Source organism: Gasterosteus aculeatus, chromosome 1 (genome assembly GCF_964276395.1).
Source record: "Gasterosteus aculeatus chromosome 1, fGasAcu3.hap1.1, whole genome shotgun sequence".
In the NCBI taxonomy this organism is placed as follows: Eukaryota; Metazoa; Chordata; class Actinopteri; order Perciformes; family Gasterosteidae; genus Gasterosteus; species Gasterosteus aculeatus.
Window position 1 is genome coordinate 11,822,381 of NC_135688.1, and position 20,852 is coordinate 11,843,232.

Genomic DNA, 20,852 nt, shown 5'->3' on the forward strand with positions numbered 1-20,852 from the left:
TCCAGACAGGGTCGAATAATAACCTACATTTTAACGTCTGTATGGAGTAAACGTGCTCCCTGGAGCACCAGTGTGTGGTTAAAACAACATCCAAACAACACGGTTTGACTAAAACTTTTAGGTTAGTATTTCAACTGTTTAGCTAAAGGATCAACAGCACACAGAGCTAAAAGTAATATGTACGTAATCATTCGCTCACGTGGCTAATTATTTAGATGGAGCATTATTTTGGGCTGTATGAACAGTAGATTGATGCGAGGTAAGAGGTTCATCTCTTAGAAGGACCAGTGTGTGGGATTTAATAGCATCTTGTGGCGAGGCTGCAATTTGCCACAAACGGAAATGTCTTCGGGTCGAGCGGATGAGAGACTAGAGGGCGTATCCAGAAAAGGCAAATGGCAAATCTGTTTATTCCAGGCTACCGTTGATACATGGCAGGGTTCAGAGAGTGTGAGCTCTGTTGTTGGAGGTATTGATTCTGCAGTCTGCCTGTTGTAGCCGGCGGCTTGCTGGTTGTCGTGACAGTAAAATTGATAAACATCAACATCACATACGTTGGGGATCTGGTAAATAGAGCAGCCCGAAATTCAGTAAAGAAGAAAGAAAGAGAAAAACGCCCATGATTTAAAATTTCAAGGGCCGCACCGAGCATGGGAGAAATAGACAGCCCCCCCCCCCCCCCCCCCCCCCATCTATTCCCATGAGATATTCTAAACCCTCATAAAAGGTTCAAGGGTAGTCCCACGGGTAACCCTAACCTTAACCCAAGGGTATTGATATATGGACGACCCCACATAGGCGAGACAACAATTTAATCCTCTATCGTTTTCACACTCAGGCACGAGCACAAAGTCCGGATTTAATTCCGATCAGAGATTCACTCTTGCTTTCCCCTGTGAGAAAGAATCTCCCTGAATGAGAACGCCTGTCTTCGGCAAGTCCAACCGAGGCAGTATGTAATCAAAGATCGCTTCGGGCAGTGGCCGACCGCCGCAGCGGTCTAAGAGGGAAGAATGATGGACCGCAGCAAGACACAAAGAAACATCTTTTAAAATGGCGAGAATGTGAATACCGAGGTCAAATAGAGACACTGGAACGTTCTGTTGAATCCTAAAGGCGCTGCGTAACGGGGAGCAGCACAAAGTTTCAGGAATTAAAACGGCAAAAGCAGAGTCTGTATGAATAGAGCAAATTGTCAGTATTGCGAACGAGCTTTTGGCCCTTCAGAGGATGATTCAGAAATGAATGGAAGGCAAGTGGTAGAAAAAAAAAACCCCATGTCACTTCATCACTCGGCCCGAGGCTTCAAACGGATGTTTCACCTTTTGTACAAAAGCTGTCTCAACCCGCCTGACTTCCTTGAACCTCAGACTAAGTCAAAATAAAGGCCCAACACACCAGCAATCTCCTGTCTCACCCCTTCGGTCTCATAAATAGGCAGAGATAAGGATTCTGTGGCAGAGGAGGCATAAATATCAGAGGCTCACTCCAAACCCGGGAGCCCCTGCTGCCGACCCTCCGCTGCCAGCGGTGGCAAAAGTCTCTTTGTCTCCCCCTGAACTAGGTCATTCATTTCAATGACAAAAAGGAGTTCATTAAACGCAATTTACAAAAACAAAAGCAGCATAAGCAACGCCCTTCCACGCGGCCCTTCGTGTTATTCCTTAAATATTCTCCGAGGTCGTATGATTAACGTCACGGTTAATGGGGGGGGCTCTCAAAGAATTCATTAGGACAGAGCAATGACTCCGATGGAGAATTTGAACAAAGATCCAGGCCCTGCTAGAGATGGGTGTGGCCACGGGCTTTTCATATGGAGGAGAACCCCCCCCCCCTCCACCACCCACCCACCACACCCAGTCAGGTTGCACATGTGATGTGAAGTGCAGGCAGCAGCTACTCAGTGCCGTCTCCGAGGGGTGTGTGCTGTTCCATATTAATGACAAAGAGAGGAGCGGGAGCGAGAAGTCACTATCATACACTCATTTGTTTAAAAAAAAAAGAGAGCCGGCTTCACAATACAGTCGGCAGGAGTCCACAGGAAATCCAGTGAAAGCCGGGGGGCTGCGTCAATGACAAAAGGGAGAAACAACCTCACTTTTTTTGTCCCCGAGACAAGGGCTGCCCAATCTCCGAGTGCCGTTGGGCTTTTCACCAAAACCGAGGAAACCTTCATGCATTTCAATAGGGGTGGGTATTCCTGCATAAAGAACGGAGCACTACTGCATAGCGAAGTCATCCCTCTCCTGTTGTTAAGCCTTTCTCTACGGCTGAAACAATAGAACTCTGGTCCCTCCCCTTGAATAACAAATAAACCATTATTTTGCACGGCAGAGCGAGGGATCCGTGTGCACAATGTGGAAAGTGAGAAGATGGCAAAGTGTAAACTGTGATGACAGTCAGTTTGGTGGAACACTCTAAAAATCACACCTCAGTATGAAACAGCATGTATGAAAAGCTAACAGAGATGATAAATTCAAACTTTCTTGACCTGGCTGGTAAATTACACCCCCCCTCCCCCCACCCCAGCTTTTTAAAATATAATAATTTAATATATCTCACACTGCCGTTCTAAAAATGGGCCAACCCAAAAGCCAAAGTGTAATTAAGATTCACTTGCTGCTGTTTTACTGATAATTGTGCGCGTAAAACTGTCGCAGGCAAACAAAGGAGCTTTTTCTCATTCAGTCATTGCCTCGGAGTGATTGCTCTCGCCATAGAAAGTCCTTTCATTTTCTCAAGGCAAAAGTACTCATACATCTCCCTGCTCGGTGAGTCCAGCAAAGAGAGAACTGTAGCTTGCATTTCTCCAGCGCTTTCTCACTACATCCAATACAAGGCTGAAGTTTGAATTAGTGAAGAGACGTTTGGAGCAAATGTAAAAATTCATACAACATTCTCTGACATGACTGCCTCTAAAAAGGTATAAACGAGTGAACAATGAGGCGAAGACTGGTACAATTTAGCTCAATTTGAGTGACGGGAACAAACCGTTTCCAACAACTGCACCTATACAAGAACCATACGTCCTCCTCCCCCTGCTCCACCTGTTCAGTGTCCTGGTGGGACAACACACTGTGCGATGGTGGACACGCCTAAAGAAATCCCTGCTACATGAATATATTCTACCGTGCTCAGAATTAGTGGTTTCCAATTGTACCCTTGTTTGCACAATATGGGACCATTGCTTTGTCTATTTAATTCAAGACCTACAGTATCTGAGTAGCTTCCACAACATATGGTCAAGACGCGTATGCGAATATGTTACAAGCATAATTTCTCTGGGGACAAGCTGATGCATCGGCCCAATTTCTTGGACTAGATAGATGAATTTCTTTGTTGCACTGACAACCTGCTCTTTGCTCTTGTGCGGCATCAAAGAACGGCCATGTTTAAATTTCATCATAATTATTTTTTGCTGCACTGTCCTTTAGCGTCCTCCTTATTTTGACTCATTAGTCATTTAAAGCTGAAGTAACCGCGACAGTTGTTAATTAGGCCTGAGCCCCACATCCGGGCCATAAAGTGCTGCTGCCAGGGGCGCTGCTAGGAATCCTGCACCCCCTGATGGGAAGTGACACCGCCCCCCCCCCCACCCCAAATCTGCTTTAATTTACAGTACAGCCTCAATTGTCTGAACGGCCCTCTTTTGTTCAACGGGCCGACGAAACTGTCCCCCCCATTTTCTCCATTAACAGCTGCTGATTTCATATTGTGCTGGAGGCCCGAGGAAGACATAATGCCCGAACAGAATGATCCTTATTGAACACCCGTGTCCTTCATTCTTTCTCACTTGCATTGTGATTCTTAGGTGAGTAATGAATATGTCTCCTTTTTTACTCAATACTAAGGTCTTTTTTTTACTGAAAAACACAACACCAACTATGCAAAAAAAAATCTACTTCACACTTTTTTCTCCCACACAGGCTGTCATCTTTTAAGACGCATTATAAGCTACCAAATTTGGGTTAAGCATTCAGCAGTGTGACGGGTTGTGTGTGGATGTCTCATTTGGGACCATTTTAAAAATTCTAACTCTAAAAAGTTAGAGGAACTATGGATTAAAATAAGCTTTGGTCATTTTGTTAGTTCAAGATACTTTGCGCCCAAAAGGTAATCTTTCAATGCAGCAGATTTTCCCTTTACCGCACGATTTTCCTTGTTCTTCAGATATTCACAATTTCATTATTTCATTTTTCTCGCCACTAACAAAATCCGACCAAGATACAACAAAACTATTTGAAAAGAGTAAGCATTAAAGTGATAGCACCGAGTACAGGTGCAGCACTTCTATTCAAATCCACAATTTGGCAGAGTTGCAATACTTTTCATGAATGCATCTGAATTTTGCATGACGGGATACAATACGAGTCTCAAAGAGAGCTCTTCAAAGACCAAACAGCCGCAGAGCAGTCTTGAAAAGTCAAGTGGAAAGTGCATATAAACAAGACGAGACGTGCACACGCACCTAAATACATAGCTGCACACCACCAAGTGTACAATTAAAGCGTCTCTTTTACTGCTCCTCTGCGTTACCATCACAACGTTGGTGAGACAGGTCTGAACATAACCTAGTTAAAGATGAAGGAAAGCAGACAGGATCCATCTCAGGTGAAATTGGGTGACCCCCCCTCCCACCCCCCACCCTTAAGAGATTAGTCCATTAGCAAAAGGGAGAGCCCCACTTGCTTGACAAGTAACACCAGCTGTGACACCGAGCGCTCCCTGTCTGTTCAGGGTGGGGTGAGGGTGGTGGTGGTGGTGGGGGAAGGGTGTCGACAACGGAGCGAACAAAAAGACAGATGCATCTTCCTGACTATTTGTTTTAAGAGTTATGCCCTGTTTTTCTGCTCTATGCAGTCGTGGCCATCGCCCGGCCTTCACCGGCGAAGCCCCAGGAGCTGTTATTTTTCCATCGGTTCAGAAATAATAAACAGAAGTCTGTTTTTTATTTTTTTTATTACAAGCATTGATGCAGTTTTTATTGCAAATCCCAAACTCAATAAAGCCTTTCATCAGATTTTTTCCCCCCCCGCGTTGAGCAAATGGAAGAATCACTAATATTTCATCTTTGTTACAGCTCAAGAGAAACCTTTTGTTTGTACAAGACTGACCATCTGTTGTGCAAGCAAGCAAACACACACACACACACACACATGTTTTGACCATCACTTGAGGCAGCGGGCCAACTAAACACACGGCAGTGTGGACGACCATAAAGCCTAACCTCATTACCAACTCAGTGCACTCTCCTCCTGTCTCAAGCACACGGCACCGCGGCGGCACAGCGGTGCAAAAGCACCTTAAAAGGAACATTCGTTTCCTCTCAAATAAACCACCTGAGCCTGACTGATAGGTGCTGCATGGTGTTAATTTCCAACAACAGGCGCCACCGGGGTGCGACGAGCGGGAGAGGGCAGTACAGTGAGATCAACCTCTTCACCCCTCTCCCTTCAATGGGAGTACTTTGAGCTCCTGTGCAGCTTGGCTTTAATGGCCCGGCTGAGTGATGTGAGCACATGGTGCTGCTACCTGTTGGCCCGACACAGCAAACAACAAGGAAGCCCATGGGGTGGGTGTGGGGGGGACTTCATTAAAAACATGATGCCTATGAAATACCAAGCGTTTAAATGGGTGCATTCGTGCACATTAATGTAGGGTGCTGCACGTTGCCTTCACACGCAGAGGAGCTTCGTGCCTTTGCTGTACCTTGGACGCATTCACGGGTACAAACCATTTCAACTGCTCACATCGGATCTAATCCTGTGGGTAATTACAAGTGAGAGACTGTCAGGCTGCGCATTCCACGCAGCCAACAGGCAGCGCATAATTACAATAATTCAACCAGGATGTAAACGCAGCACCACTCCGCTCAACAGACGCCTTAACAGCATTAAAACACACATACAAGAAAAATGAGGCATCGTGATGACGTCATGGCATGAGCACATGGGGGAGGCACAAAAAAAGGGTGGCACAATGGGCAATATTTTATCTCACATATAAGCCGTGCGTGCGTACACAAAAAGTCACTTTTATAGGGAGGTATAATAATATAACATTTTCTGGGGTTAGTTAGTTAAAAGACATTACTTGGTCTAGTTGATCTTGACTCTTCTTAGGGATTGTAGATATTTGCATATATAATCCCAACACAATTGCCATGGATATTAATGACCACTGAATCCTGTGCTGTGCTTTAGAGCAATAAAAGACAATAAGATAATCATTTGAATTACTTCAGACTAAAACTACCAAATCCACATAAATTGAGCACCCACGACTAGAACCCTGCCACCGAAACACCATTAGAACTATATAACACCTCAATAACTAAAAAAAACAAAACACGAGCGTCACTGCTCCACTTTTTCCTGCGGGAATGTGATCGATAACCCGGCTGAAGTTTGTCTCGCCCCTGCGTGTGACCGCCCGAGACTTTCCCCCCTCCCGCGGAAGGCTACCGGCGGCTCCGGGGGGACACCGCCGCCGCTTCCCCCGTGGAGGGTGGAGGGGGAGGGGGGGTCGGATGGTTTTTGGGGACAAAAAGCTTACCTTGGTGGAGGAGCGCGGCCCAGAGGAACACGCGCACGCGGCTGGCGGACAACAAGTGCATCCTCGCAGGTCTCTCAGATCCTCGGTCGCCCGCTTGTTTCAGGTTGGGGGAGCTTCTGTTAAACCACTTGGTGGAGTTTCTCTGTGTTTCTTTTTCTTCTCAAAGATTCAACTGGAATGCTCCTCGTTTAGCGCGTGCAGCCGGCGTGCAGTTCAGACGTTCTCCTGTCCGCGTGGCATGTGCTCGCCAACTCGCGCTCGCGTCGGTGCTGTGGGAAGGGAACAGGTAATTGAGGGGAGCGCACAGACGAGCGGGAGGGCGGGAGGATACTGTCTGCAGCTCCGCCCCCCTTCCTCCCCCCCACCCCCCAGCGCCCTCCCTCCTTTCATTTCCCTCTCCAGCTGCAACCCCCCCCCCCCCCCCCCCGCCCCCCACACACACTCCCTCCCACAGCCCCCTCCTCCTGCCGCCATCCTCCCACACACAAGTGCCCCCCCCCCCCCCCCCTTTCTTAGACCCCACTCCTCCCGTTGGCCCCCTTTTTACTCTCATCTTCAACTCTGCTTCCCCCTCCCACCGTCCCACCCTCCCCTCTTCCCAACGTGCACCCTGAACTCTGCGTGTGTCTTACTACACGCATGTAGTAAGACACACGCACGCGCGCGCGCGGGGAGAAACGTTCAATCAAGCAGCAGCTCGGACTTGTCTCAAGCAGAACACCCAGAGGCACAATGAGGGCCGTAATCCTCCACCTGCATTTCAAACTTAACTGAGATCAAAGTACACAGTAGTACACAGTAATACTCCGAGCTCAGCGGCTAAAAGTGCTTCGCAAATACAATTCATCATTATTGTTCATGTTATTACTGCTCTTCTTCTCTGGCATATCATTTGTTGTTATTATAGTACTTAGTTGTAAGTATTAGCATTGACGCGTATCTAGCCGCAACACGACAATCTGTCCCAATGAATCAAAAAGGAGGTCGCTTGGTCTATTAAACGTCAGAAAAACAGCAAACCCTCATATTTGAGAAGCTGTTTGATTTCTGTTTATAGGCCCGTAATCAATTCTCCACAAAGTCACAGATTGTCCCTGATGAGCAGAGTGATTGCATTCCTCCTCAATTCAATGTCAGTTCAATGTCAGAAGGCTGTGCATCGCCAAGATTGACAGGGCGTTTTTTTTTTTCCTGAAAAGTTGACATTTAGATTTATAATTTTTTTTTCATACGCTATTTTTACCATGACGACTGTGACATTTTCTGAGCTTATCACAGGGAGAAATCTGCATCGGGCAAAGTAACTTGTGATACCTGCAGCCGTCACACAAACGCAGTGAACTCCACCTGAAGAAAAAGCACATGTCTGCCGAGAAAACCCAAATTGTACTTAATGGCTGTAACTGAGTAAATGTACCCGCAATTTTCCACCTCTGCTGTCTCTGACATGCACTTACAAGCAACAAGCAAGACGCATGCTCACACACACACAAACACACACACACACACACACACACACACACACTTTCGGCAAGAGATGACACAGAGCTTTGTGCCTCTCGGGTTCATGGTAAAGCAGGCTATAGGACGCAGGTCCAAGGTTAATTATAATGAGGACGTTTCCACCTAAATAATTTAGCTGTAATTCATTATTCAAATTCTTGCTCATATCTCCATATTTTTTCAATTATTTCACAAAGCACATTCAAGAGCAGTGTCACAATAATTAATATCCATACAATAGTCATGCTAAGAATTAATTATAATAATTAGGAATAATTAGGGTGCCTTGGCGCTGACTCTGTTGGTTTATGGCTCGGTGTAATTTCACAACCGTCTGTGCGTATACTTGCATGACCTGTTCTGCCGAGTCCACAGATATGGGCTGTTTCCTGTTCTAAAAGAATCCTCTAAAACAGTCACAACGGTAACAGTCTCACCGAGTCCATTTCAGAAGTTGGTAAAAATAACATCAGAGCACGTAAAATAGTCATTAAAACCTCACTCTGCTGCAAATAAAACGAATCACCCCTGTGATGTAACTGCATGATCACAAAATGTGTGTTGGGCCGGGGTAGGAAATCTATTGCAGAAGGAAGTATTCCTCTCTCTGGGTGGGGAATGCATGCATGTCTGTGATGGTTTGTGCAAATGGAGTGAGGGCGCAGGCTGTGAAAATCTAATGCAATTTGATTCCAAGTTAACCGCAAAGCAATATGTATCCTGCCTCAGTGCGCCGGGTGCAAGAGAGAACTACTTTACTTCATTTTTCCCCGTGTGGGGAAAAGAGACCGACTGATGGCAGAACGCCCGGGCCTGTCGTTAAATTACATAACTTCTTGGTAATCATAACTGTTATTTCGGGTGAGGCTGGTCAAGGAATGCAGCAGATATTGAAAGACGGCAAACGACCAAAACAGAACCCCTCAAAATCCACGTCAACAAAAAGCGTCGACACCTGTGGAAAAAGCCGCACTCAGGCTTCAGTGGGATAAATGCAGCTGGAGCTCAGGTTCACTTTGTATTCACAGGAGGCCACTTTCAGTCAGTCCCCATGACGGGAGAAGAAGATTACACACAGACTAATGAATTACAATTCATCATGTCATATTGGAGGAACTGTAGCGGCTCCTGCTTTATTTATTTGATAAAAGAATGAGCGCTTCTGTTTTGACATCTCCCGAGACGTCTAGTGACACTGCTCCAACAAACAACCTCACGTTGCTGTGGACTCAGGCAATGAAAGCACATGTTTTTTGACATTCGGGGAATGCGGCAGACAGGAAATGTTTTTTTTTCTCCCGCCCCCCGCCAACCGCTTCATGTTGCAGGTCTGCACTGATTATCAAGCTGTGTTTCAGGTATGAAAATAAATAAATGCGGCTTTGTCAGAATGACGGGAACAACAGCGGCTTTTACCAGAAATGGCGAGTTTTCTGAAGAGGATGCTGCTGATTGTCGACCCTGCGGCGGTCAATCCTCTTTTCCAATAAGTCCCTTTCACCCAGTTGAAGCAGCAAATATGGCAGGTCTCCTCCAGGTGTTGTTAAAATCAAATTCCTCCCCTGTCTCTCAGGTGTTGGGCTACTTCACAACAGCTATGCTGAGAGGAAGACAAGTGATTAGTCTCCTACAGATTGGGCTTCAATAAACTGTGTCAAGCAGCGAACACTGTGACCCTGACATTTTCAGCACGGCCAAGGGGAGGGGAAGATCCACTTAATGGTCCAGTCCTGCGCCAGCCAGCAGCCGCAATTTGGATCGATAATTGCTTCATTAGTTAATCTGATTGAGTGTGTGAGCAGCCTGTAGTCGATGCAGAGTTACCTCTCTTTCTGCGAGGAGTCGGCCTTTTATTGATCTCCTTGTGCGCCGTAGAGAGCCTGACTCCCCCCCAAACGATCCTCAGATTTACATGAAGAAAATGAGATCGGGCCTCATGCCATCTGTACTTCACATGTGTTAAAGCCGATCAATAGAAACTTGCCTGTTGATAGCAACAGTAGAACAAATGAGGAGATCAAAAGGCACGTCTTCTGTTGCTGTGTTTCTGGTGGTTTGAAAGGGCAACCGTGTCAACAGTGTTTAGCATGCAGCGAATGTTTTATACATTTCTAACCCGTAAACCCTTGTTAAACTGAGTGGGAGCTAATGAGAGATGCAGTGCGTCACTAACTATGGTCAGCGAGGCTACATCGTTCCAGTTGTAATGCAGGACCTTTGAAGCTGCATTAACTGATATTCTACGGCCACTTCTGAATCATTTAACTGTTCCCTTGACAAACAATGCGGTTAACGGTTGCCTATTCCTCAAGTAGAGCAAATAACATTGGAGCTCATTTGAAGCTGGGGTTTTGTCCCTCTGATATAATATAAGTCCATTTGTGGCTGGCATTGGCTTCTATAGTCTTCCTCTGTCTGTCGCGGTTCTTTAAACATCGTATTGTCAAATCTATTAATAATGTAGAAGAAAAGCAGCAGTTTGAATGGAGAGAGGTAATATTATACAGCGCTGCAGTAAAAAAAAAGAAAAAGATGCTGTTACAACAATTAAAGTGGGTTTAAGCGCATTCAGGCGTAAATATTTGTGTAAGATCCTTCAAATCATACAAATTATTTACTGCACTATATCACTGCATTAGGTCTATGATGTGTTGCACGTGCATATTTAGCCTTTGAACCTGATACCACACTGGTACAGTTTCCAATTTATTGTCAGACTGTCTTTTCGCCTTTTTTTTTCTGCTGGTTGTCGTCGGTTAATCCTGTATTGTGGAACCGTGTTGCAGCATGTCAGCGCAAATTTACCGAGACAAATTCCTTGTGAAACCATTGTGCTTGGTGAAGGAAAGCAATTCCTCCAGGCGCCGTATGCAAAGATGCCCGAGTGTAAATAAATAAATATTTTTTAATAAATGTAAAAAAAACTGTGCTGTCTTATGTGTTTTTATTTAACAATCACATGATGATTTTCCTGAAGAAGAAATTACATACACTTACAGTGTAAACAAAACACTCACATGAGACCTTTGCTCTATCCTGACATTTAGATCAAGGCACACCAGCAAGACTTCAAAGACTACAAAATGATGACAGTGATGATCTTGATAAAAAGTATTCATATTTGTTGTGTTTATTGAACCGGTTTCTGTGTATCAGCACTCTCCCATTGAACCGGAAGCCCAAATATTAACTGATAACATTAAATCCAGTGACATAGATTACTCGATGAATTAATGCAAAGGGCAAGGAAACCACCTCGGCTGACTGTGGATCAAATCTGTGAGGCAGAGTTAATTACAGCGAGGGCTTTGTGGGAGGAAATAGAGTTCAGGTGTATTACAAGTGAAATGTTCGCTGTCTGCATGCTGCATGGGATGCCGCTGTTGATACATGTGTCATATATTCGGCAAAGTCGGGCAGACTGCAAGTTGTGTCTTTTTTTTCCCCCCGATCACCTGGTTGTGAATGCATAACTATGATTTACTGGCAATGTGAAAGGCAGAGAAATTATTCATGAGGATGTAGACCATTCTGCAACAACTCAGGCATCTGTCACCTGTCATTATTGTTTATTTCTCACCTAAGCCTGAAAGTATTTGTTGGTTTGTCAGTTAACGGCAGCTCATTGCCGGTGGAATCAGCAGTACTTAATTGCCGCCTGCTGCAGGCTGATGCTTTGAGCAACATCCCAGAATAAACACAAATGGCGGCTTCTTTTTATCCCTCTTTAACATGGCAGCAAACGTTTCTGGAATAGATCCTCTGCGCCGTCTTCATAATGACGTGCAGCACCCAAATGTTCCATGAAATGAACTCTTAAACAAAAGATAAGTCATGTTATGGCAATTCTGTTATTTGAATTGGAAAAGTTGAACTCCTCACTGCGGGAGGGATTGCAAAGAGGGAGAAAGGCAAAGTTTTTGGAATCATTTGTCATTTGCTTGTGATTTCTTCTCTCTTTTTTATGCTAATATGGGAAAGCATGTTGACATTCTGTCGCTGGTTTATCTTTAAAGTAGAAGGGTGGATACCTTGGAACTAAGATGCAATCTAGATACATCAAAGTGAAAAGGGCATGTCACCACATGTCACAAAAGGGATATATTAAAAAAAAAATCAGGTGGTGCCATCTATGGTCTGGGAGTAAAGACTGCTGGGATTTTATTGAAATGTAGTTTATACTATTTATATATATATATATTTATGAGTTATGAGTTTAATGTGAAGTTGTTATAATTTGTCAATAAGTTGTCACTTTTAGAAAAATGAGTGTATTTAACATATCGTAGATAAATTCCTCAAACTACGGCCTAAACCATTTAGGACTTATTACAAAAAAATATATATGTAGACTTTGAAAGCACTCAATAATCTGTGACCACATCTGATCCTGGTGAATTGATTGAACTTCCAACATGGATCTCACAAACAGATGAAAATGTTTTAGAGTACGGCACCACTATTCCCCTGAGATGTCCCTGAGGGACGACGCCAGACAGCCTGAGAGGTTTCTGCGTGTCACTGCGTGCCTGAGGTTAAACTGACATTTACATATTTTACTTATCTAATTTTAGCACACTTGGAAGAATATTGTGGGATCTTGATTTTTGCCAAGTATCAAAGAAGCTCCACGTACACGTTGCATACTAAGTTAATTAACTTAAAGCTGGTTTTGTGAGACTTTTTCCTTATGAATGAACGTTTGTTACATTGCATCCCTTCCCCAAAACGAGCTCACACATTCCTATTAAAGCTTTTACAACACACCACAGTTGTTTGCGCCGACTTTGCTGGCGTGCCAGATGTGAAATCCTCAGCCAGACAGAGCTAAAAGGGGCCGGGGTAAGAAGCAGCGGTGAGGATGGCGCCTAAGCGGCAGCTAGCAGTGTGGCGGTAAATCCTGAGAAGCATCCAAGAAAACATTGCGGGGTGTGGATGCTTCAAATGGACAACGAAGGAGGAATGATAAAAAGCCTGTTTCTGTTTTATTCGTTTAAAACTCAACCTTTACAGCGAGATTGATGCTTTTATCTTTGCAATCGTTCTTGATTTATTCCGGTTCGGCATAAAATAAATACGAAGCGGTCTCCAATATAGCCTGCCTTCATCTCCAGTGAAGCTAGTTTGCAGCGAAGGAAAAACATCTGTAGCTTTCCAACCTTCTCTGAATTCATGCTCGTCTCCGACTAAGAATAGGACTTGTCTTTTTATTCTGAGACGGTGTCAGATTCCTGAATGCATCACTGCTCACAGTCCTTGTGCAGGTCCCAGTTGGTGGCAGTCAAACACAAATACAAACCCATTCCATCCATTAACCATCCTGTGTTTTTTCTCTCTGATTAAGTGTGTTGCTTGTTCTCAGCGGCATAGCAGCTTTCTTTAACTCAAGGGTTTAGTTTCCTGATTTCTGTGACTCTGCTGAAAACTCTGCTGTCAGGTGCTGTTGGTTTTCTCCCCAGACATTTCTGATTGCTAGATGTTTACAAGGTGTCTGAGGCGAATACCTGGCAAAAACAATTAAAAATTAATCACCACATTCTGCAGTTGTAAAATTAGTCCATTTGAAAGGCCAGCAACATAAAGTAAACAACCAACCAATCGTTTTACAGAGGGAGATGAATTGCGGTATTTTGCATTAACTGAGGATTTCAAACTATGAGAATGGCAACAAATTAAACGCAACAAGGGTTTATACTGAGCCTCTAATTAAAACAGCATTTCACTGTAATCCTATCAGCTTTTAGCTGAGACGGTCTCCTTTATATTGTTGATCTTTGTATCTTTCCACCTTGTCTCCCCGACCAATCTGGATGTCCTTTCTTTGGCCTCGGCTTGGAGGGCTCTTTCGTAACCCTTGTTTGGAAAAGCGCAACGTATATAAAGTTTGCATACTTACTGACTTCCTAATACCTTGTTTGCGGAGTGTGAAAGAAGAACCTCACAGGTGTCACCTCACACCGCGGCAGTAAAGTCAGTCATTGTCCACGGCAACAATGCGGATCGAGCCCTACCCTCAAAGGTCCAACAGATAGATCTGATTAGGGCTGTTTAAACACAGGCGGTTGCGCTGCAGAAGAGAGACGGCTGAAAAGCCCCTGACTCTGGAATGTGGAGGGATTGGAGCCTCTTTGCCCTGAAGGTTTAAAAAACCGGTCTGGGGCAGAAGCAGTGGTCTGTTTGTTGGCCCACGCCGGGCCGACATTATCACTCCACCGCCCTCGGGCCTCCGGATAACAAGCCATAGTGTTTATGCTCACAAGCGGTGACCTACGAGAACATTAGTGCAATTAGCCCCACCTACATTTACAACACACCTCCCAGCAAACCGATGTTAACATAACAATCGGCTCTGCTTCTTACCAGTTTCGCCTCATGCAGTGTCCATGACAATGCAGTGCCAGCTGCAGAGAGAGAGAGACAGCTGTGTGGTTTTGTAGCGTAGGGGAGAGTGGTGGTGTTGTAGCTCGCAGTCGAGGATGGCGCAGTGTTTGGGATTTTTTTTAATTTTAGGACTATTTCAAAGAATGCAAATGATCCCGAAATCTGCCTGAGGGCAAAAAAGACAACAGGTATCTGCGAACCTGCCCTGGCATACATTCCCTGTGTCGCCCTTTTTTGTTTTAGGCGGTTGTTCATGTTGTTTACATTTAAATAACTGTGACGCGCCTCAGGTAAAACTGACTTGTTTGGTAATTCTGGCTGATCTCTGTGTGAATTATTTGCAGTTGTGTGATGAGTATGTTCAGGTTAAATTAATATAATTACTGAAAACTTGTTGTTGTGAAATAATTAACCGTATTAGACACGAAACCCTCTAATTAACTTTTTGGCTCAATTATGCATTTTTAAATCTCAATATGAACCTGCTGAGCATCTGCGTGTGAACATTTTCAGCATGGTTTGTTGTCCCTTCTCTTACCCTCTCGTGCTAGTTTTCGCCACGCCGCCCTCTAAACAATCAGTCATTGCAGCAAACTTTTACCTTTGTTCTATGCTTTTCATGTGAGCCCACTCTGCCATTAAATCGAAACCTGCTCTGGCAAGACAGCAATTTTATAACTTCTCATCACTGAGGCTGACTAGCCTCATATAACCTTTCAGACAGTATAACAATTGCCATGGTATCATTCCAGACACAGAAGGTGTTTATTTCAAACACAGTCTGTGATGCATGCCTGTAAGTTCTAAGCAGTTCCTTTAGCTAGTGCTAAACCTAATTCAATTAAGATTAATTCCTTGACAAAAACTAGACTGCGTATAATATAATATTTGATGAGCAATCATTGATTGGAAATTATTTCCAAAAAGAAACAGTGACCAAGTATTAATGAATCTGCGATCACCTCTTATATAAAACAGGTCGAGGTAGGATGAGGTGCTCTCGGGTACTTTCCAGAGTAACTAATTACCTCTCAGGTATGCAGATATGGTCCGTTACCGACCATATCTGCAGTGTAAAGCTATCATTACACCTGTTAAAAACATTTCAGGCTGTTCTGCACTTGCCATTCTAAAAAAGTCTTCCATGACTGAAATGGAAAACATTTAAGGACCCCTGAGTAGCTAATAGCTTGTCGGGCAGCTGTCAGCCTGAATCAGTGCAGCTTATCAAACAGTGCAGAGAAAGTTTCTGCACTGTTTGAGTAACCGACGCAAACCTCAGTAATCAGAAGTGCACCGTTCGTCTATTTTTTAAAGCTGTCGTAATGAAGGATACAATTTTGAGATATCCACTAAAAGCTCTGCTTTTGAGGTGCAAATTACAGCTGTTAAGTGCAAACCTTCATTGGCTTTGTCCCTGACTTATTTTTCCGAAATTTAATTAATTAGTCAGTAATTTAACCAGCTAAACCCTAATGTTATGAAAGGTCTACAACAGGCCAAACTATCCATCAAATTTGTATTTTGATCCACTCACAGGCGGCTGGCTGCTGCAATTAAGTGCGAGCAGATGCATTTGCAGCGTAAAACAAGATTAGCCATCTCCAGCGAGGACGGGTTTCTCTCATGGATGATGGGTGGCTCACACCTTCTGTGAACCCGCCACGCCTCCAAGCAAGCACACTGCAAAAACTATTGAACATCGGGGATAATTTTACTGCTGCCGAAAGAGACTCTCCTCAAAGGATCATAATGGCTGTTTTGTATCCTCCGTCCCATTAGCCACAAATCATGTATACTTTCCTGACTGGCTATTTTCCAGAACAAACCATGCGACGCAGATCGATTTAGTATCTAACCAGCCATTATTTTTCCATTCATTTCAGTGGGCTATTCAAATTAGATGGCGAGATTTGAAACTTGCTCAAGACCATTAATCCATCACTGTGAGCAGCTTGCTGCCTCTGGAGAATTTTTGATTTAACACTAAACTGTAAAAACTGCTTCAAAGAGGTGATAGCTAATCATTAGTTTCACCCCTATGCTGAGCATTTGTTATTAAAGAAAAAAACAAGGAACAATTTCAAATCGTCCAATAATAAGCACATTTGGTTTTTGTGTGCAAATCTGTCGAACGCCCAGTCTACCGGGGATTTGAAACACCGCAGCCCGCCATCATCGTTTTGTAAATGATTCACATCTACCAGCACGCCCATTAAAACTACTGTGCCTTGACTATTCATGTATACACTGGACATGCATTTGCTGGTGTAAATAAGAAGTTGACTGGTTGCTTGGTTCTAGAAAATATGACATAGTATTATAGTACTCTTTGATAATAAAAGGCTGTGCATGATACCCAAGATCGTCCTCTATCGTCTTCAAGTATACACTATGTGCGTGCACAAAGGAAAAATAACAACCCACTTATTTTACTTAGAAATGAATCACATCAAATATTCCAAACACAACACTGTGCAAAATGGTAACGCAAGCTATAAGCTACCACAAGTGTATGGTAACAAAAAAACAAAATGTATTAGTATTTCCTTTTCACGCTGAAGTGGTTCATCTCATGCTCACACCTATTGCTCATTGCTACAGTACATATGGGAGACAGGGCTGGAGAGTTACACAATTAATGACCACCCTCAACCCTGTTTTCACATCGGGGGTCTGAATGGATTGATAATGGCCAGGACTGCCCATCTCTGACTCTAATTAGACGTCCTCTTTAAGCCCTCATTTCAGCATCCCGGTGTCCATTTTCTACAGGCGCACGACACGTTTCATTCATCCTCCGGCAGCCTTGGCAACTGCCACAAGGACAACAGACCATTAATCTGCTGTGATACGTGGGCGGCATAATGGCCTGTTTGGATTCCTGAGAACACCTACCAGTGCCTCTGCTCTCGATAGTTTCTAATATCTGCTATTAAACAGAACATCAAACCCTGCTCTGTATTTGTCATTTTTAGTTGATGCAGTGGAAACCGTGAAAATGTATATTTCTGGGAAATACAATTCTTGTGTATACGGCACCTGCTACAGGTGTGGACGTCTAACATGACTTTGATAAATTACTTTGATCCATCTGCTTTGAGGTTTAATGCTCAAAATGAGCGGATTCGTAAAGGCATCATTTTTTATGACGTGAGTCATGCTTTCAGTGTTGTTGTCATCATTGATGTTGGTTAAGAAATATTTCACTAACCATCTGCCTTAGTCCTTGAAACATCCCCCCAAGATTATTAGACAAAATGTCCACCCATTCCCAGTCTTATCGTATCTTTAAAAGGACATTTCGGGAATTGTAAACCGTAAGATTGGTTTATTTCTCATGGGGAGTACAGAGCACGTGAAATCAACTATAAGCGACAATGTTTTCTGTGGTATTCAAGAGAGCACTGAGAAGAAAGATGCCACCAAGTAACATTAAGTGGTTTTGGACTTAAGCCCTCTTTGGGATTAAAAATGATGTTAACTCAGCCTCTTTTGCATTGGTGTTCACTGGAGTAGCGCTTTGTAAAGACAATCTTCCTCCATTATTGTTAAAGAAATCATTACCAAAACTACAAAAATGAGACAGGTTGTAGCAAGAAGCAATTTCCTTTAATGTCATCATATATTATCTCCAGTAAACGGTTCCCTGGGGAATCTCGGCTTCCAGGACCGGTTTAACAAGTGAGGCCCAGCGTGGCCTCCTGGCACTCTCTCCCCTCTCGTCAGGGCGGCCTCTTGCCGACACTGCCACATTCCTCTTAAAGGAGGTCAGAGGTCGGCTCTCCAGCGCTGACAGCCGGTACGCTCTATAATTCAGAAAAGGAGAACCTCCTATTTCCAAATGCGCGGGCGCAACAATGATGTGCTTGTAAGCAAGTCCATCAAGTGTCCACCGTCCACCGTTTCCACGTTCACCTCTCACTTTCCACCAACTGGAGGAGCACATTATTAAAAAGAAACAAACCCAGCCTCAGGCTAACTTTGTCCACCAGATTTAATATTTTACCTGACATTCCTTTTTCGCTGAGATGAGCAAGATTGTGTTCTTGTTTGTCACTGAGGCAATACTGCCGGACAAATAAAAAGTAAGAAAATGAATTGAAGAGCTTAATCGGTCAGCCTGACGTCCCTGGCTTTGCTCACCAAAACCCCCCACAAAACAATTTGACATCTAATAAGGAAATGTTTGCAATGACATATTCATCCCGTACTTGCTCATTTTTATCTTACGACTGAAAACTTCCTAAAGCTTTTACTCCCGCTAACCAGGAATAATTAAACAGCTGATAGCAGGATTTGCATTTTGATTCTCTGTCGGCGAGAGACCAATTAAAAGTCACAGTGTTGTCCAAGGCTCCAGGGCACAGACAGACTGACACCCTCAGGTGGACATGAACCAGTAGCCTGTAAAGCAAAATGACTCCTCTGATGCGTCATCAGTATGAAATATTTAATGGTTTATAGAAGGTAATTAAATCACCATTTATATTGGCCCTTAATATTTGCTCTTAATCGGTTAATGTTTTCCAGAAATACTTTTAACTTTTCTGACAGAATTTGCCCGGTTTTGGAGCGATAACAATAGAGCCAACTATTTTTTTTCCAGTGTAGAGAAAATTAAAGTAACACATGCTTGTGGCTGCAGTGCACAGTGACACTAGATTACAACCCTTAAATGACGGTGTGGCGATGCTGTGCACACTGCAAACATGTTGTCATGACAAATTATATAGAAGTAAAAAAATAAAAATAAACAACACAGATCTAATATATATATATATATATATATATATATATACACACATATATATATATATATATATATTGTATTTTTGATAATTACTGAGAATGTACTTTATAGTTATAGATCACACTAATATTGCTACTGGTTTACCACACAAATATAAGCCATGTTTCAGTTTGTGATGGTTCAACCTTTTCAACCTTCCCCTCTTTGGTTCATCTTGTGACCATGGCAACCAGTAAAAATTCTGCATGGGAAAGGTGCAGAAGTGGATTTAAGAATGATTCACTCTTCCACCCAACGAAACGGCCAAAAGATCAGAGAAGGAAAACAATATTTAAGCAACCTCAGCTTCAAAGTTTGATTATCTGACAATAAACAACCATGTGTCTTGTTAGCAAAGTTGAAAAAAAACTGGATCCAAATTTCAAGGAAATCCAGCAGATGGTTGTTGAGATTATTCAGTCTGGACAAAAAAAGGGGGACTGGGGAACATGAATGTAGATAGGGAGTTCAAAGTGGTTTCCATATTGCGACCAAAACTTGAATCAGTTAGTAGTCCAGGAAGTAGTGTAATAAAAGTAATAAAATCAATGATGGCCAAACTTCATTTAGCTGCTTCAGTTTCATGGTCCTGACTGTCAAAGTGTCCCGGCTTAGTGGAACATGAAGATGTGACAGAGCCGTCGGCTTTTCACGCTATGACATGTCCACACGTGTGCTGGGAAAAAGACGTATTTTGAAAAGGACATGGCTGAGCCTGTTGGTCCTCTTTGTATTTATTTCTGCATGATCTTTCTGAACATTTCTGAACATTTTTCAAAAATAATTCACAGCAGGCCATTTAAAGCGTAATTATGTACCCTTCATTAATAAGGGGGGGAGGCCCTTTGCCTTAAATTTTGAAGGAAAAATTGACGTTTACCATGTTCTCTCCTCATGACGTATCACAGCTTTACTGACACAGCTGGACGTGCAAATGTCGGCTATCCGAGGTAACAAGGAAGAGCAAGAACAAAATAAATCAAGGTTGCGTCCTCAAAGGAATCTTAGTGTTTGGGCGGCTGCTTCTTACAGGTGATTTTTTTTAGCTTTCTCAAATGCATCTACATGCACTGCCAATTCTCCGAATATAATATTGTGGTTCAGGATGTGTTTCACATGAATATCGCTTGATTAAAGGTCTGTCTGTTGAAACCATTTGATTGTCCAACATTAGTGCACTGGGACTTACAGACAGGTCTGAGCCATTTCCAATTCAAATGCAAATGTGCTGAATGGGGGCTTTTAAACATGTGTTTACACTAGAGAGTGAATAGAGTTCAACTTCGGGCCAAATCATGCTTTAAGTGGAGATCCAAACCTCAAAATCAATGGAATTTTAAATTATTTTCAAAATATGTGATTTTCCCACCCATTGCATCCGTTTTACTGCATATTCAACTTAGCAGAAGTGAATACATTTATTGAAAATCCATAGCTGTTTTGTTTGACATTCTAGATGATGAAAAAAAAAGTAGAAAAACAACAAAGGAGAGAGACACTCCCTGACTTTAAACAGCTCTTAGCAAAATGCAGGAGATATGGTTTGCTGAAAATGAGAGAAACCACGTCTGAAAGGGTATAAATCTTTAATCAAACGGTGGTGATGTGCCTTGCCTCCAGC

At 43.3% G+C, this 20,852-nt stretch overlaps 1 protein-coding gene across 2 annotated transcripts in view; it reads right to left on the reverse strand.

The window, feature by feature from the left end:
* Positions 1–14,281, reverse strand: part of LOC120822870 (CD166 antigen homolog A) — a 38,566-nt gene extending 24,285 nt beyond the window's left edge. Inside the window, exons 1-2 of one of the 2 annotated variants that reach the window (XM_078098458.1) lie at positions 13,969–14,281; positions 6,556–6,824 (exon numbers count right to left, since the gene is read on the reverse strand). In XM_078098458.1, the coding sequence (XP_077954584.1) occupies positions 6,556–6,616 (61 nt within the window). In that variant the 5' untranslated portion in view covers positions 6,617–6,824; positions 13,969–14,281. Of the gene's footprint in view, positions 1–6,555; positions 7,064–13,968 lie in introns of those variants that run through there. The other variant, XM_040182825.2, reaches the window with a different exon arrangement.
* Positions 14,282–20,852: the final 6,571 nt, after the last annotated feature.